We start from the raw sequence: 21,881 nt of genomic DNA on the forward strand, positions 1-21,881 counted from the left end.
TAAAATAAGTGTTCAAAATTAGCTGGGATATAAGGCTTGGTAATGAACTTAGGGTTTAAAAACTGCAGTTTTCCTGAACGATGCTATTAGCAATTTCTCCTATCTAACATGGCAAAGCCTCGTGTTTCTCTAATAACTGATATTCCTTCAAAGCTGTTCACTGAAAATACGCTGTATTCAGGGACAGAAATTATATATCTGTGAAAAGTCTCGAGGGGATGGCTGGCAGCACGTGTGAGAGCGTCCAGGTGGCTTTGGCGGGTAGAAAGCTTTTGGGTGTTGGGAGGGACCGCAGCAGGAGATGTCGGGGAACTTTGGACAGATGAAAGAGGATAGTGGAGCATACGTGGAGTAACCAGAAAGTGGCTGGACGAGATTGGTTTGGAGCAGGAAGGTGCTGTTTGTGCCAGGTGCCTTGGTTCATCAAAACAAAGGAAATTTTGGTGTGCTGAAGAAGGGAATAAGGCAAACTCAGGTACGCGGGGAGAAATCTGAACGAGAGCCCACAGGCTCCTAGGCTCAAAACCAGGATATGTTTGTTTGAGAGAATGTTGGGACTCTGGGGAGATAAGAGCCACCTGTTTACTACCCAGCAATTAAAACATACATGTTAAGTGGATAATTATTGTAAACGGTAGGATTCTTCATGCTTTAGCTTGTCTGATGCTGTCACACCCAGTTGTATTTGTCTCCTGGACAATTTGTAGTGCAGACTCTTACTGGAAAGCGTGTTTTGCAATAGCTGTTTGCCTTCCAGGAGCAATCCCAGAGTTCACTGCTGGTTCTCTTGGTAATTTCACATCCTCTCATCTTTTTGACTATAATTTACCATGCCTGCAGCAGCCACCCATAACAATCTCTTACCAGCTTCACTAGATGTGAATACATTGCCATTTACTCTACAGATTTGTTTGGTTTTCATTCAGCAGCATATTGCACATGTGGGTCATGTGCATGTCTACTATGTCTAGTGGTTGTTTAGTAACACATACATTACCAGAACTAAAAGTCTTTGGCAACCATTTTTGATATCTTCTGACTTTTCTTGTTGTGCTAAAACCACTTACTAATTTTTAGGAAAGTGATACTGTGATGAGAATAGGGACTGTTATATACAGTATTATATCTTTGACAAAGAAAGGAGAGTTTGCACTTCTGATTGGGCAATATTACTTGAAAATAGCTTGGTTAATAATTTAAGTGACTTGCCAATTCAGGTGCAAAAATTAAGTGATTTCTGCCTCAGATTCTCAAACTACCTACTGATACTGCAGTCATGCTGAACCCTTTAGACAGGAGCAGGTACACAAAAAAATTGCTGATTTTTTTTGTATTCCTTTGTAATGTCTTGAGAAAAATTGATTAATTTATCAAATAGCTTTTTAATTTTTCAAGTTACAATGTCTAACAGCATCAGATTGATTTATGAGAAATTCTCCTGTATCTTACTGGGTCTACACCTTTTCAACTAGAACAGGACAGAGGGTGATAAAAGATTATTTTTGTGTCCATCTGTTGTTTCAAAACTAAATCTGCTCTTCTTTTTTTACAATCCGAAGGAGTGGATGAGACTTAACCTCACTGAAAGAATTCTGCTTATTTTTTGCTATTAACAGGCCAAGCTCTGATAACAGGCGCCACAGCATCCGGGAGAGGATGTCCGGTACCAACGAGAAAGGGAGCCTGTCCATGGAGTCCACCAAGGAGACCCGGTACTGTGCCGTCTGCAACGACTACGCTTCAGGCTACCATTATGGGGTCTGGTCTTGTGAGGGCTGCAAAGCTTTTTTCAAAAGGAGTATTCAAGGTAATAAGCTGTTCAAGTGAATCACCTTTACTCTTTACTTTTGACGCAACTGCGAAGCCACTTGAGACTGCAGCCTCGGCCCAGGACAATGACATTTATTAGGTTTTCATTAGCAGCTGCTGCGCTCTCCCATATACTTTTAGCTCTGTATTTAGTGAATGCTTCTAGCAGGTATATAATATGTTGTTATTTATTCCATGATTAATGAGGGAAAGAAAAGCTTCTCTATATTCTCCTTGGTTTAGGTATGTCTGACCATGGAGGCAGTGAGAAATCTAATTTAAAAATCTATATTGGATCGAGATAACCAGTCTTTTGGGCTATGTATATCTCTCTTCTGTGATTAAGTTCTTATCCAAAACAAAATTTTTTTTGAGAATTCCGTTAGATAAAAAAATAATTCCTGTTGATTATTAATCTTAATTTAGTGTTTCATTACCAAGATGGTTCAATCCAAATCTCATGTCCTTAAAGATCTTTTGAGAACCAATATTGAAAAGGAATGTTTCCTTGATGAAATGGTATTTGTAGCTGCCAGCAAAACAGGGCTTTGAACTGCACACGGAATGGTTTAGTTCACTGTCTTGTCATGGCTAAAAGTATACTGTGCAAGGTGTCCAGTGGAACGTCTAACAGAAATAGTGTTAATTACTGTGACTGGATAATTCTTCATTTAAATGCCTGTCATTATCTGGAATGGACAGTTTTTTGCTTTGTTCAACATCTCCTAAACTGAGTAAGAAGTAAATATGATTCTACTGAAAATATGGGTACTGTTCAGTACCTAAGTCTTATTTTGGCAAAGAAAACAAAACAGATTTCTTCCTTTCCAAATAGAAAACTAGTAAAGCACTATGCTTTAGTTAGGTTTGTATAGTTTTTTTTAAATCTCCAGGGGATATAGAGGCACAAAAATTCCTGTTGCTCCTTTTTTGAAGTCCACATAACGAGGAACAGTTTTTACCTCATATCACAAGGTGTGATTATTGCCTGTTTTGTTGCATGACTACCACTGAGGTGAGTTAAATAAGACTTCCAGCATTCAGCTCAGAGTTTTCCCCGCCTTAAAGAAAAAAGGGAAAGATTGGCTGCAGGGTAGACATTGATGAAATTATTTGAATGTCAGTGATTAGTTAATAGTTACCAGTATTTCTACTTTTCCAGACTCATCAAAATGATGTTTAGAAAAGAGAGTGGTTACAGACAGGTTGATAATAAGCAACACTGGAGGGAGAAAGGGTGAAATGCTTTACTCTTAACATCAGAATAATTTACTTAAATTTGTGACATAGGTAGAACAGGTCCCTTATCGAGTGTTTTTCGTTATTTTTCATTTTGTGTTCCCCTGACCTAATCAGAATTATTCTTAGGATTTTGAAATTCTGTCCTCGTCGAGTAGTCGAACTGAACTAAGTCAGCAACAAAATGAAAACTGAAATATTCTTAAGCAAAAGTAAGAGCTAGTTATCAAGTAATTGTACGGCACAGATCTTCAGCTTTGACCGTTATGGAAGAAGTGTGGTTTTGCACTGGTGTCCACGCGGACAAATGTTGTGGTCCTCCACAATGGATCTGTTATCTATTTGTGCTACGGTACATGCTAATTAGTAAATTTAGTTCTTGCTACATTTATATACTTAACATAATTTTTAAGTAGGTAAGCTTTAAAAATTTAAAGCTTAAGTTTCCAGTGTCCTGTAAAATGCCTTTCTTGATCTTTAAGTCATGTTTGCTCTAATTTCAGCCCATTGCTTCTTGCCCTATCCCTTGTGGGCATGATGAAGAAGGCTTATTGCAACAACCTTTTACATAGTTGAAGACTGTTATCATATCTTTCCTCAGTCTTCTCTTTTTTAGACTAAACAAACCCACTTCTTTCAGTCGAACATGCTTTCTAGACTGCTGATCTGGTTTGTTAAACTCCTCTGTACTTTCTTCAGTTGATCCACCTCTTCTGTGGTTAACAGTAAAAAATTACATCCACTAATATCAAGAAAGTAATTCAAGAATATGAGCGCTTATGAGACAATTGTGATCAGTTGATCACAGATGGTATGAAAAGTCCTCTAAAGGACTTTTAAAGTCGTAGGTATCCAGTCTTGATGAACTAGGGGACTTTTTTAATTTCCTACTGGATCTGGAAGAGGTCTCTGCCTCAGCAATTACAGGTTCTCATTGCACATGTGTCCAATTTATGGAAATGACAGTAATTTTTAGATTGTGAAGGCATGAGAAAACATGCCATTTATCTTGCAGATGATAATAATTTTAAATAGGTTGTGATTGGATATCTAGGAATGAATACTGCTAATGTGTAGGCATGTGTGTAGAAGAATATGTGGACTAAATACTATTATATCTGCATTGTATATATGATATGCATTCTGAAAAAAGGGACAAAAATTTCCTGGAAATCATATGATTAAACTGTATTGAGGTACACAGGATGTGTTTGTATAAACAAAAGCAACACAAAATGCTTTCAGCAAAGTTTTTTGTTGCTGTTTATAGGGCGTCTTTCTTTAAACGCAAGATAACCGCGCTACTTTTGTGCTTTGCTGTCCCGTGTTTCTCAGTACATATATAGATGCAGAGGTGGTTGGTTGTTTTTTATACTTCTCATCAGACATTTCATAGGACAATTGCTATAGTGAAGTTCGATGTACTTAATAGACTGTAGTCAAACATTCTATATGGTTCTTAATAGAACCACAGGAAAAAATGAGTACAGACATGAACAATGAGGAAGCTGTATGGGGTAATCCTTTTCCTACCTGTGTATCTGTTATTCTCGGTGATATCTGAGGTGTCTGTGCTTACTTGCATAAGTATATAATTAAATTTTGTGACAACCCACTTCTGCATAGACCTTACCCGAGGTGGAGATGGGCAGCTTCATTTTTATCCAGGAAACCGGAACGGTTCTGGAAATATTTTGTGAATTTTAAATACTAAGTTGTTTTTCTTTGCTGTCAAACAGTTAAAGCTTAAAAGACAACCTGAATTACTAACTGTCTCTCAATATGTGCAACTGCTCAATTTTGCTTAAACAACAGATGGTTGGTGGAAAGTCTCAACTGCCTGCTGAAGCTGCCCATGTCAGTCTATTTTGTTAGTTTACATCCCCAAAGTGATTTGGGACCTTGTTTTGAGAAAACTCTGTGCAGACTGATATTAATGTAGAATGTTTCATAGGAGAGAAAAAAATCATACAATACCAAGAACACTGTGTTGCTTGGTGATAGGAGTGTGCTTTATTCTTCGCCCAGCATATGTAGCCTTCAGGAGTGTACTTGATCAACTGACTTGAATCCAGAAGCATAACAAGCAGTCACATCACAGCACACTGTACTTCTCTACTAAAATATTTATGGATTTTAAGACCAAGAAGGGCCATTAAATAATTAAGTCTGGTCTTCTCTCAATATAAACTTTATATGCTATCCATGTACAAAGCCTGGTAACTTGATGGAGGTAAATCTTTTAGATGATGCTCAGCCTTGATCTGTGGACTTAAGAGCTTTCTTACAATGATTGCTTATTCTAATGCTCTGTCCTCCCATCTGCCAAAAAATTACCTTTCTAATTTGAATTTCTTTGGCTTTTGCATCATATCCACAAAACAGACTTAGAATCTAGTATGTCTCTCCTGTGGGAAGTTCTTATAACTTAAGTTGTTAAAGCACCTTGATGTCTTAAATGAACTAAAATGTTTCAATCTTCTGCTGTATATATTTCTATCTTCTGAGCCCTTTGTCTTTGCACCTTTTCTGATCCCCCCATACCCATAATACCTTCTTTAAAATTTAGCTGTCTGAAGTGGGTGAAGTATTTCAACATCAGTTTTCACAAATGTCATTTACAAATTAAAAATCCCTCTATGACTCACACATTCTTTCCCCTTCCTTCTGATTTTCTTGTTTTTTGGATAGCCACCAAAGGGTATGGAACAGGAAGGAATTACTCTTACCACCTCTGACAAGCATCCAACAAATGCCTACACGTGTGGGGCTGAGAACCCCCAGTGAGAGCACAAGGGATTCAGAACAAACGAGGGGTAACTCCTTACACTGGAAAGTATCTTGATGTCAGAATTGCTGGAATATTTTAGAAATCCCCAGTTCTATTTCCCTGCCCTCCTTCATATGCCCTTTTGATTTTTTTTCAGGTGCGCCTTCTCTGCCTTTTCTCACAGCTGTATACTCAGACAAAAATCTGGGATATTTTGCAAATATTCAGTTGAGAATTACTACATGCTGCAAGGCAGTACCAGCCCAGCAAGAATAGGTTGGCACCTGAGAATGGATGAATAGGCGGGCTGAGGGATTCCAGAGGCCTGCCACTAATGTCTTGATCACAGAGATACAGTGGTCTGTGAAGTGTGGGAATTCTTGAAGCTGGGAAGTATTTTAATTGTGTGGCTTGAACATGGATTTTATTTAACAGTTATGCCTTCTGACCATCAAGTAGGAGAGTTTTGGCAGTAGACTTCAAGTGTTATCAATTGTTTTCACTTCACAGCGATAGAGCCGTACTTTGTTGAAAGTATGTAGTTCAAACTTTAATGCTAGGAGTGGTGGTAATACCCATTTTCTTCCGAGTTGGAGAGAATTTCACTGGTAAAACATGCCTAATAAGTGGGTGTATAGGTAATGCTGCAGTGCAGCAATTGCAATATTATCAATTTGGGAGGTTTCTGAGATCTTCCTTTTAACTTTCCATTATTGTCTGTTGTTTTCATGGTATTTTTGTAATCTGTTTGATAACACCTGCGAATGTTGCACAGATCCTGTAGCCAAGAAGACAGAAACTCCCTAATAAGACTGCTTGTATGCAGATTCTATGAGTTGTCAGCAGAAAGAGCAAAACTACAAAACATGAACCTAAGTAAGACTAGCAGAGGTAATCACTGCCAATAAAGAGGGGACTGCAGACTGGTATCTAGTCTCAGAGTGGAAACACACACGTTTCCAGTTTGAGAGGTAGGTGACTGTTAGAACTTCAAAGGCTGGAAACTGTGTGTGTTTGGAAAGTCCACCGGGGTTTAGCCATCATTGGGACTGCTCTAACAGCCTGTGGTCAGCCAGGTTCTTCTGTAATTTTTTTTTTTTTTGTGGTTTTAGTAGTTTTTCTCTAGAGCCCCTTGAGTTAAACACATGCTCTGATCCTTGTCCCTGAGTGAGCATTTTGAGTATCATCAGTCTAATTGATGGTGATCTTGTTTCAGAAACTTGGGTGTTATTGAAAGGCAAGAGTCAATACCTCTTTTTGCCCAGCAAGGCAATTCTGAATGTGGTACTTTTCCAGCGAGTTTCAAGTGCTATATTCAGCATGGATGTGGCAGTGACTTAAGATGTTTGCATCCAAGATGCCTCCTTATTTTTCGTGGCCTAAGCAAATCTGAGGGCTGCAGTGGACCTTGAGCCCTAGTCCATCTTTCTGTTCCGTGATAGGGTTAACTGTTGCCAATTCCTTACATATATTTATTGAACTGCTTCTTAAAAACCTGTAGCCTGATCCAATGTTTTATTGTCCTTATCTTTGAAGGTTACTATGAAATTTGAAGCTTCCTTCTTATTTTCCTGTCTATCATGCCACAGAAAAAAACCTGTTCTCTTTCATTCTGCAATAGCCTTTAAAACATGGAAGATTGTTATCACACTTCAAGTAAAACAATTTTTTTTTTTTTAATGTGAAGAAGCACAATTTATTCATCCTGTTCTCATACTTTACTTTGGGGATTCTCCACTTTGTCCTGTTTTTTTGTTGAAGCATGAGTTCCTTCTGTAACAGGCTTTAGGAGTACTGAACAGAGCAGTAGGATTACCTTACAAACCCAGCTAGTGGTATTCGTCTACATCATACTGTAATGTTTACCTTATTTATAAAAACATGACACAGTTCACTCATAATCAGTGTTTGATGCAGAATAAACTCAAGCATACTTTTCCAGAGAAGAAACCACTTATTTTTCATCTGTTTTGTGCATCTATTATTCGTATTTTAATGTAGTGATTTGTATTGATCCTTACTTTTGCACTATTTTTTCCCATGTGCTATCTCCATTTTGCCAAGATAATTTAGAATTCTCATCTTGTAGAATCCTGCCATTTGTTTCAGATTTATTTCTGTCTGACTAGCAGAGTAGTCTGGTCTTTTCTCTGTTCTTCTGACACATATAAATGTCATCTACAAATGAATAACATTTAATGAAATAAATATTCCAATCCATTACCTATCAGTGATGAAAATACCATATAGAACTGGATCCAGGACAGACACTAAGGAGCCTCATTCAATATCAGCTTCCATTATAACAATGAACTCTCATAGTTCTTCCCTGAGACTGGTTTTCTGAAATCATCTGAACTTTATTTTTCTAGCTTACGTATGAAATGTCACCCCAGGCAACGCCGAAAACCTTTCTGAAGCTGGGCAACGTACTTTACCAGAAAGTAGAGTACACTCGCTGATTGTTATCTGATTTTATAAATGGTCACTGGTTCTTCCTGTGCCAAACCCAAAGCTTTTTCTCCCTCCTAGACAAAATTCCTAGCCCTTAGAAACTGTACTTAACTTGTCCTGTATTATTAGCTTTAATGGTGTTTTACTTCCTCTGGAATATGATTGTTGTGCTATATCAAGCAACAAAAAAAACCTTAAAGAGTATTTCATGTTGCAGGTATTTAACTAATATTTCATTTGGAAACTCACATTGCTCCTAGGTCAGGGCTGACCCTGTCAGCAGTTCAAAGTAGTTACAAGGAAAAAAAAAAGAAAAACTTTACATTGTTTGTTTGTTCAGCAGGAAAGTGCGTAACTCTTCCACTTGGTTTTAGAAACTGTGAAGGGAAATATGTCTTTGTAAACTCATTTAACTCAGGTGGGTTTATTGATTTAAACTGGCTCTATAAGTTTCACTCCCATGAACATTAAGACTTTCTGTAGGTTAAGTTGTCCTTTGCAGTCACTTGTGAAAAGTGGAAATCAAACTAGAGAGATCTGTGCAAGATGACTAAAATGATAAATTCACTGGAAGTGCTTGAAGTGATGTTTGACATAATTTGTTTCCAAAATGAGATTATTTACAAACATCATCGAAGTGTGTATACTAGTTCAGAGTTACTGTAAAAGAACTAGCATGGCAGTTAACTGCTGGTATAATTTAGTAGCAGATGTAGCAAATATCTCATTGTCTGAATTCTTTGAATAAGATTATGTATTTCTCTCAAAGATTTGATATAATTTAGTTACAAATTGTTGAAATAGTTGGACTTTCTTTGTTATGAATACACAGTTATTCCCCAGTTTAAAATGTATTGAGAGATATGCAGGACAACAGAATAAGGTATCTTTGTTGACCCTTCTGATTATAAAATGGGTGAATCTTCTATAGGGCATGGGTGATAGGGCGTAAGCGAGCAAACCAAGGAGCACAGATACATATCGGTAAATGAAAGAAGAGCATAACTAGGTTTTGCTTGCCATGAGAAAGTGGTACCTAGGCAGTAAAGGGGCTTTTTGTCAAATATTGGGAAAAAGATTAGAATCATAGAATCATAGAATTGTTGAGGTTGGAAGGGACCTTTAGGATCAAGTCCAACCATTAACCTACCCTGACAAAACCACTTCTAAACCATGTCCCTAAGTACCACATCTACCCTTTTTTTTAAACACCTCCAGGGATGGCGAATCCACCACCTCCCTGGGCAGCCTACTCCAATGTTTAATAACCCTTTCAGTGAAAAAATGTTTCCTAATATCCAATCTAGACCTCGCCTGGCATAACTTGAACCTATTTCCTCTTGTACTAATAGTATCATTAGTACTATAATTTAACAAACCGGGAGTTGACTGTACTGCAGTTTCAGTTTCATGGACTTCAATGCAGAAAACTCACTGTACTTGGAAATGCCCGCGTCCACAGCATGGTCTGCGCAGTGACAATCCTGTGTCTCCTGTCAGTAAAATATGAATACCAGCACTTCTTTTACAGGGATACTGTGAGCATAAATAAATTAAAGCTCCTTTGCAAGGTTTATGATACCAGAAACCATTCAGGTACCAAAGATCCAAATATAAAATAAGACTAGCTAAGCTTATTCTATAGGTCCCATTACAATCCAAAACCTAATGTTATATATGGAATAAAAATAGAGTTATATTAATTTTCTTATTGCTAACAATTGATTGGATTTTAAGTGCGCAAGAGTGATTTGCAATATTTTTAACTTTTTGGCCTCTTTATATTAGATGTGGGAGTTTTTTGTAGTAGAATTCCATCCCTTCCCATTTTAGCTCAAATAAGCTGGGAAGCTAAAAATACAAGAGATTTCATTACAAGTCTATGGGAATAAGATGGCCATGGCTTGCCTACGATTCTCTCTGTAAATGCTTTTTGTCTCTGGAGGGTTCATATTGAGATGCCTGTGAGTAATACATTGTGGGAGTTTTTCCTTTAACACAGCTGTTGGTTTAATCATGTGCCAGGGATTTAAAACAATTGTGATTTATCAGATAGGGAAACAGAAACTAGTGTCACACTCCTTGCCAGATTTTGTAGAGATTGGGATCTGGATTGGCGTCTTTTTTTATTTGTCACGAGGAAAAAATATACTTCCTATTTTGTTACCTTGTCTAAAATTAAAAAAGATGGGAATGGAATTGGGGTAGAAGTAGACTTTGCACACGGTATCATAATCCTGAAATAGCAGATGAAACACAAATTGAAGTTTTAGGACTAAAGCCAATAATAAAAACTTTGAAATTATCTGCTGGAGTAGAAAATATAATTTCATATTTATATATTTATACAGTTAAACAATGTTTTACTTTTTACATGTCACCCTTCCTCAATGTACGTGTTCGTGCTTTATTAAACTGGTAAGATGGCAGCAGGTTTGGTATCCTCATGCAATGTTCATTCTCATTCTTTCTTCATTTTCCTGTTAGCTGAAATAGTATGTGGAAAGATTAAAGGAAAGGTCGTTATCATAATCATTTGGCTTGAATTAACTGCTCATGTGAACAGTGCTATACAAACACGAAGGCAAGAAGATTCCGCTAGAAGGTGAACACTCAGTGTGGGAGCTACAGGACACAGCTGAAGGACATAATACAGAGTATATAGATTTTGACCTTTCCTCCTTTCTCGTTCTTCATTGCTTCTGTGATTTTTCTTTCTGAGGTATGTGTAGAAGGAGGACTTCCTCACTGAATGCAAAGGAAGTATAGTTTACAATCTTCTAGGCCCTTTTCCTTACTGTCACTTGTGGTAATACCTTGCTAGTTTAAAAACAGAAAATGATTAGTCTTCTTGGCAGTGCTGGGTAGTTGCTAAGAGAACCCAAGTTTCAAATCCAAAGACCTTGTCTGAGGGTAATTAAGCTGTGAATTTGAGTGTCTGTGCTTATAAAGGAATCAGAGGTAACCTTCTGTTCTTTTGTGAAACCTGTTAGGAAAAAGTGAGATTTTAAAATCAATCAGTGCAGTTTTACTAGGACATTTTAACTTAAAATTGGTATAATTTTTTAGTTTACATTCAACATTTGTTCATTCTGGGTTAGCATATGCAATGTCCAGGTGTTTGTGTTTTTGTTTGTTTTGTTACTGTTAATGAAAACTTTCTGCTTGCTGTTGGGTCTCTTCTTTCCAAGGTTTTGCTTTTCCTCTGAAGTCTTCCCACTCATCACTTGCTTGGCATCTTAAGGTGTGGATAAAATGTACACTCTAGCCTTCCCTTCACCTGCATGTATGAAATTCTGCTAATTTCACTGTCAGAATAAGATCTGCTTTCATGGTTAACGGCTAACCTGGCAGATGCCTTACGCAGATAGATAAAGAATTGTTTAAGAAATGTTTGTGACATGAGGATTGAAAAGAAAAGAATACTTAAAGTAAAAGGATAATAATTATTACTGGCTTTGTTTGAAATGTATGATGAGTCAATTCAACTACATCAGTTTAGGTGTTATGCAAACTTCACCTGACAAAAATGTTCCTTTGTTGGCTTTGTAGAATTGTCATCAAGCATTCTCAAGCTGGCATGCCGACGCGTTGGTTTCTTTCGGTCATTTTTTTGTACAACTTCTGTACTGCTTAAACTAATCATAACCTCAGGCTAATCTTGATCGTTATTGGAATATAATATGGCAACTATTTACACATTTAAGAAAAAACTATTTCTATCTTATGTTAATTGCTGTTGATATATTACTATGACCCCAATTTTCGTCCTTGCTGGTCAAGGACAAAACGGACTTGGCTCTTCAAAGCTGCAATTCAGTGAAACACTCAAACATGTATTTAACTTTAACCATATTTACTGTGCTGGGACTACTTGCTAGAAGTATGCAGATGCTTAAATGTTCTGCTGAATGTAGTAACACTTAACCTTAAAGAAATAAGGAGTGTTTTGCTGATTGAAGACCTCACAGATAAATCATCCGCTCGCTCCGATTCAAGCTGCTGTTGCGTACGCCACAGCTATCTTGAGAACCCTTAGACAGACAGCGATGAGTCTCTGAACATAAATATCAGCCATGTGACTCATGGTGACAAGAGAAAGTCAGACTGCATGTGCAATAGGAAAAAGCTCTGAGTATGACAGGCTGGGTTAGAATAAACTCAAAAACATCCAAATTTCAGCCATTATCTTGTTGTTGACACTTTGCTTCCTCATCCCTCCTCCCCCCTCCGCTGTTGGTCATTATCATACAGACTGTCACATCAAAAATTAGTGTTTTGAGAAAAGAGTCAGATCTTTGCAGCCTGTTCTGGAAAGACCTTAGCATGTAATAAATATGTGCTACAAAAATACTTAATGTTATTGTTACTGTTTTAAAATGTACAATGTGTGAGATATCATAAAGAAAAACAAACCACCCCTCCTCGGGCTCCTCCAATAGCTCCTTTGAACTCTTCCTTTGTAGCTTATGACAATGCAAATCATACACATGGGGGGGGGGGATTAAAACTAGGGGCTTCGTCCTATTAAACTTACTGCCTTTAATTTTGGCGGTTTATCTGATAATGTATTTAAAGAACCCAACAATAAGACCACAGAGTCCAAGTTGCATGTGCTACCAACTATCCAAATGGCCTACTTGGCCTCTCTTCTAGCATGTGTTACTCTTTGGACACCATGAAAATGAAGTGCAGGGCAGCTGGGCACCTGTTGATGTGTCCCACTTTCACGTTGACGATTCCCAACAGTGAGAAATCCCTTCTGGGACTCAGATTCAGATTGTTCAGAATCAGCTTTGCCAAGAGATCAGCTTTAAGGACAAAATAAAAGGTAGAATAGTTAAACGACAATTCACTTTACAGCAGAGTTATTGAGTTATACTGTTTCACTTTAAAATAAAACTTATCTTTGCGTGTTACCTATTCCTTAATTGTGGTGTTCTACCTTTTTCCCTTCTGTGCCGCCCCAAGCTAGACTGCCTTAGTCTGTGTCTTGCAAAGGAGACTTCCTTCCTCAGATGGTTTTATGGAGAATCACGAAAGGTTTCTGCCTTCCTTCTTCCTTTTGTTTCTTTCTTCTTCCCTATTTTTTTGGATAATCATACTTAATGTATACTCTAATTATCGACCACTTTCTTCTGGTTGCTTACATCTTTTCCAGTCTCCTGAAGGCATGTTGGTTAAACTAAACCAAAAATTACGTGAAATATTAAATGTATTATATTCTTCCCAGATTTACAGAAAAGATGAAATCTAAACAATGATGCTACTATGGCACTTGTAATTTCAAGTAGTATGCCCGTCACACACAGATCTTTCATTGTTGCATTCACAATTTTACAGGTTTTATTCTGTGAAGTCTGTCAAGCACTTTGAAAGAAGAGTGGATTGTCTAAGGTGCAGGCCTTGTGCATGAAAGCAGACTAATTATGCTAACCTTTAAAGCGTATGTTTAGGATAAAACCAGGACAGATGTAAAAATATGATAATATGAATCATGTTAATTTCTAGCTCTATCACAAATAGGATTATGTACTATTCTACAAACCAAATCCTATCCCCAAATGCTTGCAGTCTGCATAAGGAAATCCAGGTTCAGAGCAAAAGAAAAGGTTATCACCCACATAAGCACTGTGAAAAAGAATGGCTGCCTGCTGATACTGATTCCACTTGATTTTTGATTTTTGCATATTGTTACGTTTGGGTTTTTTTGAAAGTTGAACCTTATGAGCATCACCCAGTCCAGCAAAGGTGGTAAGCATGTGTTTAGTTTTGACCTAAATGGGGACATTTATCTGCTTATGTTACAGAGAGCTAAATGGTGTTCTGAATTATTCTCTGAATTCAGAGCCGGTGCTCGTTCCTCTTGTGAATCTACCTTTTTACCTTTTAACTTCACAAGGAATAAGATCAGATGCTCTGTCAAAGTCTGTCTTTGTTTTTAAAAAGAGTAATTAAAGTTTTCCATCTTTCTCTTGTGCTATTTCGGAACTTTGCTTAGAGAACAAGGCTGGAGATGGAGGTTAGCTGCTACAATCTTTTGCTGCTGTTTAGTGTGACCTGATAGAAATGCCTTTTCTTAAAAACATGGCTTTCCCTTTTTGCTCCTTTTTCCCAGTAGATATTGCATTTTTATATGGTTGAGGCTGTTTTCTTTCTGACTCATTTTTTTTTTTCCTTACATGTGAAATGTTTTGAATCAGATATAGAACAGTCTGTATCCTACCAGAGGAACTGAAAATTAGAATGGTCTTTCATGCTGAGGTTGAGGTAGTGTTTCTGTTCTACCTCTTTACCTCAGTCCTGGAGCAAAGCCTGTGGATTTCAGATTTTTCCAGTATTATACCGTTCTGTCGAGTAGAGCTAAAAAATAATAAATCTGCCTGTTTGAGACAGTGGGCAGTCAGCTGTCACTATATTAACAAGTTTATAGTTTGGCTGCTTATTTTGATTGGATCCCAGTTATGCAGCATTAGAGAGCAGATGTTCCTGGTGTAATCTGATAGTAATTTTTACTCTATTTTCTAATTTCTAGTCAAGGATAGATGATTTGATGAGACCAAGGCCTCTGTCAAACCTCCACCCTTACTCTACCTCAAGCTGATCCCTTGACCTGAAAGAAAGAACAAACAGTTCTGCAGTAAAATTGTTTCGTTGTGTGCTGTACCTTAGTTGTGTTTAGATGAATACAGATCACCAATAAGATCATTTGGGGCAGTCTTTTTTATCCTTGCTAATCTTCGTCTATGGTTGGAAAATAATTTTATAGCAGGTTGAAGCACACATATTTTAAGAGAAAATTGGAACAGACATTTGTTGGCAGTAAAAAATTATAGAATGCTGAAAATGTTGGTAACGAGAATTGAGATGTAGAGGATAATAAATGAGGAAGTGGAGCTCTGAAGGAAAAGGTACCGGTACCAAATTTGGTTGCAGCATATGGTGATTTAAGAATTTGTCATGACAAAAAGTTTTTGCATATATCAGTAGACATGCAATTGGAATTAGATACTGATTTATCCCTGAGATACAATTGATTAATGGTTGTTGCTTCTATTTTATGTTGTTGTTTGCTTCTTAACTGCCCCAGATTGTGGTAGATATTAAAAGATGTTCTGTGCATAGGCCTTTTTAATTCTATAAACCTCTAACCATTTTGTGCAGTCTATTGGTTAAACATCAACACAGGCACATGGACCAGATGGCGTTGTATCTCTCAGGCTAACAGCAAGGAAGTGAAGGGACTTGTTCCTATTAATCTGTCCCCTTTTGTGACTGCTTTAGTTGTGCATTGTTTTAATTCTTCTGCAGAAGTTGTAAGTTGTATTTTTAATAGTACTTTTAAAGAACTTGTGAATAAATGTACTGTGAATAGACATTAGTTTCACTATCTGTATCAATACTTTTACCATAGGTTATGATGATAACCCTAACTTCTTCCCAAGATGTTAGATGGTGTACTAAGAAAGTACTATAGGCAGTTTTGTTATGTCTGTGTATAACTGTGTCCTTACTTTCCTTCCGGTTTTGCAGGGCACAATGACTACATGTGTCCTGCTACTAACCAGTGCACCATCGACAAGAACAGAAGAAAGAGTTGCCAAGCTTGCCGACTAAGAAAGTGCTATGAAGTGGGAATGATGAAAGGTGGTATGTACACAGCAATCAACAAATCCCCAGCATTGGTGTCTGCCTTCCTGTCTTCTAGCTTCATTAGACAACCGATATGATTCCTAAAGGAGGAAGCAACTTTTTTTATTGAGCTGAAGTGTATGAAATCAAAGAGTGACTAAATAAAAATTAAAAAACTCACAAGTACCATGTTATTATTCTTGGCAAATTAACATCAAAATTAATAGGAACATTGACTTCAACGGAGTTAGGATTCTTTTGTTAATATTTTTAATTCATTGGTTTTTTGGCCTCTCGTGATAGGCTCCCGATAATGATGAAAGAAACTCAAACCCAAGATTTTGTAGCATTTTGCAGTTCAGCGTATAAAGCATCAGTAGTCTCAGATCAGTCCATATTCATTAAAATAAACTTCTGAATATGTAATACTTGTTCTGTGAATTCTGGAAGGGAATGTAAATTCCTCTATTCCAGTCCTGTACACATATTTTGTATGCGAATTAATTTCACCCAACAGTATTAAAGGCTCACTCATTATACAAAAACAGAGATAAATGCCACTTTCTTGGAACATACTTATGGAATAATGATGTCGGAGAAGAAGAATCAGACACAGAATCATTAGGCTGAAGTGGAATACCACTAAATTACTTTATTTATATACACAGTGTTCAAATTTTGGAGGCAAAACTAGAAATATATGACAGTACTGAACAGTTGCTACAGTGTGGTCTTAGATGGAAGAGCTCTTTTGTAACAGTTTTGGATTGATAAGGATACCTGCCTTCCTCCTCTATGTTACAGTACCTTATGTTTGTAAAAAGCAGAGAGAAGTTAGCTATTTTTAATACTTTTGAAAAACCGATGCTCCTGAGAATTAAGAGTATTTAAGAACAGGAAATCATAAAGTTTCATGGTTGCCCTAAAGCAGAAGAAAAACTCGTTGTAGCCTACTAAAAAATTCAGAATGCTTTTATTAATGAAGAGTAATCACTGGCTTTATTGAAACCTATATCTGTAGGAAAATTCTGCAAACTAGGAAGTGTTCAGAAGAAAAAGGATTAGAACCCATGTCTTATATGTGAAAGGAGCTAATTGTTAAATTACAGATCAGACCTCCCTTTCTCTGGCACACCTAATGCTTCCTGTTCCATAAAAAATCTGGGGCAAGTGAGAGGAGTAGCTCATCATGTTTATCCTTCCCATAACAAAGGATCATTTCTAAGTCCAGGCTGCACGGTCAGGGTAGGCCTAGTCTAGGAATCTTGGGGAAAGAGTAAAGAAAACTAGTCAAATGTTGCTGTACTTTGAGGTTGAATCTGCATTTTTCTCAACTCAAGGATTAGGCAAGAGCTGAGACTGATTTTGTTAATGTCAGTTTTGGAATACGAGCAGGATGAAGGTGTCAAATCTCTTTTTAGTTCTAACACTTAAGACTGTTTCTTTTGGTAAGATTTAGTTTATGGATCCAGACTTTTTTGTTTGTTTGTTTCTGTCTTAACATCCTGGTGTATACAGCTAGAACTCCTTAAAGTAAAATGTATATAATTGGTATCACAGCTATGGTCCAGAGAAGTTAAAGTTTCAGATAAGGCAAACTCAAATCAGAAAATCCCCATACATAAATTTGCCATGCAGCTTTAGCTTTAACCTGTGTACGTATGCCAGATCATAGTTAAGAGATATCATTATGTTTTATGTTGATGATATTATGTCTTTTATTTGGCACATTTCCATCCATTTATACTCATATGTATTTAATGAATGATCCATTGTACCATTGTGATGCTTTTCAGATCTTTTCTCTAAGTTATGTGTTGTAATAGGTTTTTAACTCTTCCATTCATAATTGTTTCAAGCACATAAAAATTGCACAGAATTCTCAACTAGCATTCTTTAGATTTAAGAAGTCCAAAAAAAGACTGCAATTTTGTCCAAATTTTCTCTCAAATATAGATGTGCTAGATTGTTTTATTTCATACAGTGGCCCTCACTTGAGTAAAGTCCTGTGAATTTCATCCTTTCCTTTTACAATGCTGTAAGATTTATATAGTCACTACAGCAACTGGCAGTTCAAAAATAGTCGATATTGTGCGTTTTGTTTTTGTTTTTGTTTTTTAAACTAAGTTAATGATTTACAAGCAAGGATATTGGGTGCATAAATTCTGCCTGCTCCTAAAGGACCACAAATAATGCACTGAAGTCCATCACCCGTTCATGGACAAAAGTTTAAGAACATTTATTTTATGAAGTCTGGGAAAAATGGCTCAAGATCCCTCAGTTGCACGTTATAAATCTGGCATGCCTTCACATGAAGTATTCAAAAAAGGTAAAGTTAATGTAGGATGAAGTAAAGCATTCAAGGTTCTGCTGGAGTCATTACTGATCCCATAATGTCCACATAGCTGTGCAAGAAAGAAATCCTTCTCTTTAAGTAGGTTTCTTTTTTTTTTCTTTTTTCTCTGAGGAGATCTTTTAAGCTTTTCTGTTTTAATAGATCTTTTTTTATAGCACCTTTCTTCAAAATACTTGAATCACGTAGTCCTGTGGTTAACTCAAGGTCCACATTTTTCTCTAATAATTCATAGTTCTCTTGATTTAATATTTTAATTTAAATAATCTCCTTTTGTTCATATTGAGGGATTTGCCTTGTTTAATGGCATTAATTTTATCATATATTTGAAAAATATTCAGTTGTGTCATATCTCACTTCTATATCTGTCTCCACGATTTGCTTATGATGATACACCTTTCAGACATAGTGGAAAACAGCTGTAATCTTTATTTTCTCCAAATGTAATCTCAGTTTTCCTTCTGCACTGAATTAGCTGAGTTTTCTTAATAAACTCTCAAAGCTGCTAACTTGTGACTTTTATCTATTGCTTAACTTCTGAGCAATAGCTGATATTAATCACGGAGTTTCAGTAAATATGGAGGAAGCTAGATAAAATCTTGATTAAATGTCTGGTTAATTTTAAACATGGGTTATAAGCTATGGTTGCTGAGGTTTTTCTCATGGAAGGTCACTTAATGAAGCATAAAAAAGTTCATATATATTATTTTTAATAGAGTGGACAACTGAAATATGTTTTTGGGACTTCATTCAGAAAAAATGCAGGCTTCAAGTGGCTCTTGAGCTATGCTGTAGGAACATTTCTTTATAAGTTTCTGTGGAAATTTAATCATTTTTTTCATCCCGCTGTTCTTTCATCTTTTAAAAACTTCTTTCAGTACTGAAGAGTTATTTTCTTTCTCTCCTCTTATGTTTGCAAGTGTTTCCTTTACTGTGCTGCTTCAAGAGACAATGAGATTGCCAGAATCTCTGCTGATGCATCTGAGGCAGAGTTTCACAAATTCTTCACTCTCTCTTTCTGAATAAACCCAAATGACCTTATTATATTATATTTTATTATTAAATTATATATTATTATTTAGTCTGTGTGCCCTTGTTTGTACGAGTGGATAAAGCACTCACATGGAATTCCTCTTTCTTCTGCTTGAGTAGCAGAGGAGAGTAGCCTTGTTTTTGTTTATGATCAACTGATGCTTTCTTGAAGATTGTTTCTGTTCTGGTTTGGAGAAGTGTATTCCAACTTACTATTTCATATGATGGGGTGTCCCAGCTTCCAAATGGAGTTTTTACAGCAGTCGCAATCCTGAAGGTCCAACCATATGTATGGTTCAGGTGATCTCTGCTCCAATACAGATTTGGTTTTCCATTTCCTCATTGCTTTAATGGATTTCTGATGACTTGGCTCTCAGGGAACTCATTCTCTGAAATGACAAGTACCTTATTTTTATTGTTATTTATTAATTAAGTATTTTCATAGTGTGGTAAATGAATGGGGATTGCAAGTTTTTAGCACGCTACATTCTTCCCCTCCTTTCACACGTGACAAGGAAGATTTAACAGCGAGTGCTCTGTGGGATCAGAGCAACAGAGTGGTAGTGGAATCAGTGGCTATCACAAAAATTTTCAGTAACATTAAGTGCTAGATCCTTAAGGAAAAATCTGTTATTTGCCTGTTAGTCCATTTTTAGCCACCCTGAGACCTACATAATTCTGTCAATTGTTGAATGATGATGGCTTCCCAACCTCAATTCATATGAAATGGGGCAATCAAGGGTGTGAGTGCTTGTGTGCTCAATCCAGATGGTCATCATGTATTTACTATCTTTGAGCAGTCTGAAATTTCATGTTGTAGAGAGAAGATTCTGAGTGTTGTTTCTTGTGGTAAGTCCTGAGTAATGTGCTCTAGGCGGTCCTGCTTTGGCAGGGGAGTTGGACTAGATGATGTCTAGAGGTCCCTTCCAACTCTGAAGATTTCGTGACTCCGTGATAATGAAATTACAGCATTACAGTGCATTTGAAGCCTACATCTTTCAGTGTTGCCCTCACAAAGTATCTGAGAACGCTTCAGAGATTACTGTGGTACAGCCCAGGGAATAGAAGCCTGTGTTTGCCATAACAGTGTGCTATAACCACATGCCAGGTGCCTGTAGAAACGCTCGTTAACTTCTAGATATTGGAGTCTAGAGACTGGGGACTTTGAGATTTTCTCTTACATTCTTTTGAAGTAGTTACCCACCTGTAACCACATGGGAATTCAGTCTGGTTCGGTGTGACAATGTTACTGGAGTTTAAGACAATTTTTTACAGGGAAAAGAAAAAAAAAAACATTTGGCAAATTTGCCATCCTTTCAGAGAACAACCTTGCTGACTTTTGTCTTTAAATAGAGAGAGCTATGCTTCCTTGCTGAACGCTGTATTTGTTCATGCTAAAAGGCTAGGGAGTTATTAAAATCATTCTCAAAAGCAGAGGAAAATTGATGTCTGATGCAACCACTGGAAGGGCTCTAGACTTTCTGTTTTTCCATGTAATTATCTTTTAATGAAATATTATATTAAAAATAGAAATTAGTGAATGAAGGAAAATAGATTAACAACGTGAAACTATTTTGGTTTGTCTGAGGAGAACCTTTATGATATTTATTAGACATACTGTTCTGTACCCAGCCAAATAACTGTGTAGGTGGGGCCTGATAAATCTATGAGGAAATGTGCATTTTAAAGATGTAGTGGATGGGCTGAAAGCGTGTACTTAAGCAGCACTTGAAGCAAAGTTTTGTGAGTTTAGAACAGCCTCCTGGAAAAGAAGATGGAATCAGAACCAGACTTTTTAGTGAAATGTTTCTTTTTCCCATTTGTATACATGCAAAGGGGTTTGTTGACATTGAGTTGTCCTAAAATACAGTATTCCACTGTTCTGCCCCCAAAATAAGAAAGAGAGACAAATGTTGGGAACACTTTTGCCAAAAACACTTTATATTCCACTTCACAGAATGATCTGGGCTAGGAGACCTCCAGGAGGCTTCCTGTCAGGCCACCTGCTCAAAGCAGGTTCAACAATGAATTTAGACGAGGTTGTTTAAGACCTTTTACAGTCAGGTGGAAATGGGACAACCTGTCTTATCCTTATTTATATGCTATAGTTATTTATATAAAAAAAATCTTAATACCGCAGAATTTTTGATGTTTTACTCTTGAAGACTTATTTCACAGTATCACAGTATCACAGTATGCTAGGGATTGGAAGGGACCTCAAAAGATCATCTAGTCCAATCCCCCTGTCGGAGCAGGAACACCTAGACGAGGTTGCACAGGAAGGTGTCCAGGCGAGTTTTGAATGTCTCCAGAGAAGGAGACTCCACAACCTCCCTGGGCAGCCTGTTCCAGTGCTCTGTCACCCTCACTGAGAAGAAGTTTCTTCTCAAATTTAAGTGGAACCTCTTGTGTTCCAGCTTGAATCCATTACCCCTTGTCCTATCACTGGTCACCACTGAGAAGAATTTTTGAGATTGTAAAGCTAATTATATCTGTATATTTGTTTACATTTTCTTTTTGTCCTTACTTAAAAATTCCTCATTAGGAATTATTTTAGTTATGATATTACTTGGGAATAAATACAGCAATGAG

At 37.0% G+C, this 21,881-nt stretch overlaps 1 protein-coding gene across 1 annotated transcript in view; it reads left to right on the forward strand.

Moving 5' to 3' along the window:
- ESR1 (estrogen receptor 1) overlaps positions 1–21,881 on the forward strand; it is a gene marked incomplete at its 3' end in the record, with an annotated part of 172,322 nt that overhangs the window by 85,832 nt on the left and 64,609 nt on the right. The window contains exons 3-4 of the mRNA XM_082481905.1: positions 1,617–1,807; positions 15,806–15,922. Coding sequence (XP_082338031.1) covers positions 1,617–1,807; positions 15,806–15,922 — 308 coding nt within the window. The remainder of the gene's footprint in view (positions 1–1,616; positions 1,808–15,805; positions 15,923–21,881) is intronic.

This window comes from Vanellus vanellus (assembly GCF_965231255.1).
Source record: "Vanellus vanellus genome assembly, chromosome: 3".
Classification (NCBI taxonomy): domain Eukaryota; kingdom Metazoa; phylum Chordata; class Aves; order Charadriiformes; family Charadriidae; genus Vanellus; species Vanellus vanellus.